Below are 3,579 nucleotides of genomic sequence, written 5' to 3'. Positions count from 1 at the left end.
GATTGTGTCTAACTTCATTTGCCATTATTAGCTGAATCTCTTCAACTTCTATACAGGGTGAAACTCTTGAAGTAAAAGTCAACAAGCTTACATCAACAAAAACACAATTACCATATGACTACTATTTCCTCAGTTATTGCAAGCCTCCAAAGATAAGGAACAGTGCAGAAAATTTAGGAGAAGTTCTTAGAGGTGACCGAATTGAGAATTCTGTATATACTGTGAGTATAGTTTCCTTCTCAGCTAATTTTTTTTAGCAGAAAACTTTTCTGTTTAGGAATGCTTGTAAAGAATAAACATTTCTTTATATGCCTTTTTTATTGTTTGGTAGCTAACTTCGTCAATTTCTGATCCAGTTTAATATGAGAGAACAGCAATCTTGCAAAGTTGCCTGTCGAGCAAAACTCGACTATGCATCTGCAAAGAATTTCAAAGTAAAGATTGATGATGATTATCGAGTAAACATGTTAGTTCTTATTCATTATGTATTATTCTGAATTTGTCATACAAGCATGGATATGCATGTCAATTTATATAATTTCTGTTAATTTGGAGAGTGTAATTAGCCTAATCAAGTTTATACCATACAAGCATGGCTAAGAGTGCAGGGTACAAAACTTTGAGGATCGTGGTTCGTAAATTGCATTTCTATGTTCACATATATATGTGCTCCATATAGGCAAGTTGTTTCTCTGAAGTCTTCTCGCGGATTTTATTCCAAACTCATTTCTTAATTGGCATATAGGATTCTGGACAATCTTCCTGTTGCAGTTCTCTGGCCGAGTAGGGATGAAAAGCCAGCAGTTTATGAGCGTGGATTTCGAGTTGGATTCAAAGATGAACTTTTTGGTGTAAGATCCATATTAGATTTGTCACACAGATTTTTGGACTCAAATATTTTATAATTTTGATTGTTATATTTTCTGGACCAGATGAAAGATCAGAGATATTTTATTTATAACCATCTCAACTTCAAAGTTAAGTATCACAAGGATCCTGATACTGATTCTGCTCTCGTTGTTGGTTTTGAGGTCATTCCTTTGAGGTTTGTCCTACATTTCAGCCTTTCTCTTCCGAAAGAATAAAAAATAAAAAATTGTGTAATTATATTTTCTTTTTGTTCCATTTTTATAATAGAAATCAACCATATATTGTAGGTCATGATATACTCTTAGGATTGCATGAGCTTTGATATCTAGCAATTTGATATTGAGACACGATCACATATACAAATATTTCCCGCTCTTTCTTCCTAAAATTCGTTGAATATTAAGTTGAAACCAAGATTGACTTAGTGGTTAAGCGTCTAATTCAATTGTAAGTTGGAGGTCTGAGTGTAATCGGAGCAGAAAATGAGCTTTTAGCATAATTCAAAGCTGCCGCTATTCTGTAGCCTCATTACTGAGCCAAAACTAATGTTTAATTTAGATTTTGCATTTGCTGCTCCTAACAAGTCTTTAATTATTTGGCTTGCCAAATGGAAACAGCATTAGTCACAAGTATTCGATATGGAATGACAACAACACTCGGTTAAAAACATGCAAACCAGGTACCAATACTGTACAACAACCTGGCATTGTTCCTCAAGAGATTGAATCTGGCACGGAGATTGTTTTCACGTATGATGTTTCTTTTGAGGTAGTTCATTTTTTTCCCCCAAATTTTCCTGTTTGCTCCCTTTTGTTCCTTGTGTGTCTAAATATAGGTGTCCTCCTGCAGTCTAGTGACATCAAATGGGCTTCTCGTTGGGATACATACCTTCTCATGAGTGATAATCAGATCCATTGGTTCTCCATTATTAATTCTTTGATAATTGTCCTTTTCCTATCTGGCATGGTAGCTATGATCATGATGAAAACACTATACAGAGACATTGCCAACTATAATCAGTTGGACCAGGATGAGGTGCACGAAGAAACCGGGTGGAAGTTAGTACATGCAGATGTCTTCAGACTACCTAATAATTACAGCTTATTGTGCGTGTACGTTGGGACTGGAGTCCAAGTCTTTGGAATGACTTTTGTGACTATAGCTTTTGCACTGCTTGGTTTCCTTTCACCCTCAAATCGAGGTGGGCTCATGACAGTCATGGTTTTCTTATGGGTTTTCATGGGATTACTTGCTGGTTATTCCTCGGGTCATCTCCACAAAATGCTCAAAGGCACAGACTGGAAAAAGACCTCTCTGAAGATGGCCTTCATGTTCCCGTCTGTTCTTTTCACCACCTTCTTCATATTGAATGCTCTTATATGGGGAGAGAAATCCTCAGGAGCTGTTCCATTCGGAACAATGCTTGTAATCGTGCTCTTATGGTTTGGCATATCAGTACCATTAGTTTTCTTAGGTAGTTATTTGGGTTTCAAAACCCCCGTGAAAGAGAACCCTGTCAAGACAAATAAAATTCCTAGGCCGATCCCTTTGCAGCCATGGTACATTAATCCACTTTTTGCCATGCTATTTGGTGGGATTCTTCCATTTGCTGCAGTCTTCATAGAACTCTTCTTCATATTGACGTCAGTATGGCTGAACCAATTTTACTACATCTTCGGCTTCCTCTTCATCGTCTTTGTCATTCTTTTGATCACTTGTGCTGAGATAAGTATTGTACTATGCTACTTTCAGTTGTGCAATGAAGATTATCGGTGGTGGTGGCGATCCTACTTGACTTCAGGTGCTTCTGCTCTATATCTTTTCCTCTACTGTATCTTCTACTTTTGCGTTAAGCTGGAAATCACAAAGCTCGTCTCAGCCATTCTCTACTTTGGTTATATGTTTATAATCTCTTATGCCTTCTTCATACTTACTGGGACAATTGGCTTTTGTGCATGCTTCTGGTTCGTTCAGAAGATTTACTCTTCTGTCAAGATCGACTAGTTAGTCGAGGAATACTTTCAGCATTTAGTAAGTGTAAACACAGAAGTCTAGAGGGGTATTAGAAGAACGATGCCCTCAGTTTGTAAGATTACAAAATTTGAATAGATAAAAGTTTACTTTTATGTCTCATCTGAACTATTATTTTTACCTTGCCAAATACAAAACAAGGCTCTACAGATATTAACGAAGAAAAGTATCCCGAGTTTCTTTAATCACTATCCACTTTGATCGAGTGGCAGCCTTAACCAGTTAAAAGATAGCTAGGGGTCCACCCAACCCTAGTAGTGTGATTGGCCTTGAGACTCCTTTATGAGAGGTCTGAGGTTCAAATCCAAGGATGCCATCTTAGTGACATGGAATCAGTATCTTATAATTGAGCCATCGCAAATGCTTGGAACCTTATCCTTCCAAACAAAGCATCCCATGTGGCTCTGTAAACGATTCACCATGCCATACCATCTTGCATTTTGTGACAAATTGCAGTCCCATTTTTTATTAAAAATGAGTTTTGTAATAATGATTTTCTAGAGAATGTGTTGTTAAAAATTAATGAAAGTTTTGGATTTACGTACAAAATTGTTTTCTACGACAAAATGTGGGGTCAAAAATAATTTTAAGGGAAACATTTAAAGATGATTGTGGAGGTTGAGGATCAAAAGTATAAAAATTTAAAGATGAAGGACACATGATGCAAATAATATTAGC

The 3,579-nt window shown here is 36.7% G+C and overlaps 1 protein-coding gene across 1 annotated transcript in view; it reads left to right on the top strand.

The window, feature by feature from the left end:
• Positions 1–3,003, top strand: part of LOC111399859 (transmembrane 9 superfamily member 7-like) — a 23,917-nt gene extending 20,914 nt beyond the window's left edge. Inside the window, exons 7-12 of the mRNA XM_023027353.1 lie at positions 57–221; positions 357–466; positions 746–851; positions 933–1,045; positions 1,488–1,638; positions 1,720–3,003. Coding sequence (XP_022883121.1) covers positions 57–221; positions 357–466; positions 746–851; positions 933–1,045; positions 1,488–1,638; positions 1,720–2,874 — 1,800 coding nt within the window. The 3' untranslated portion in view covers positions 2,875–3,003. The remainder of the gene's footprint in view (positions 1–56; positions 222–356; positions 467–745; positions 852–932; positions 1,046–1,487; positions 1,639–1,719) is intronic.
• The last annotated feature ends 576 nt before the right edge of the window (positions 3,004–3,579 follow it).

This window comes from Olea europaea, chromosome 9 (assembly GCF_002742605.1).
Source record: "Olea europaea var. sylvestris chromosome 9, O_europaea_v1, whole genome shotgun sequence".
Lineage (NCBI taxonomy): Eukaryota > Viridiplantae > Streptophyta > Magnoliopsida > Lamiales > Oleaceae > Olea > Olea europaea.
This window is presented reverse-complemented; position numbering and strand designations above follow the sequence as displayed.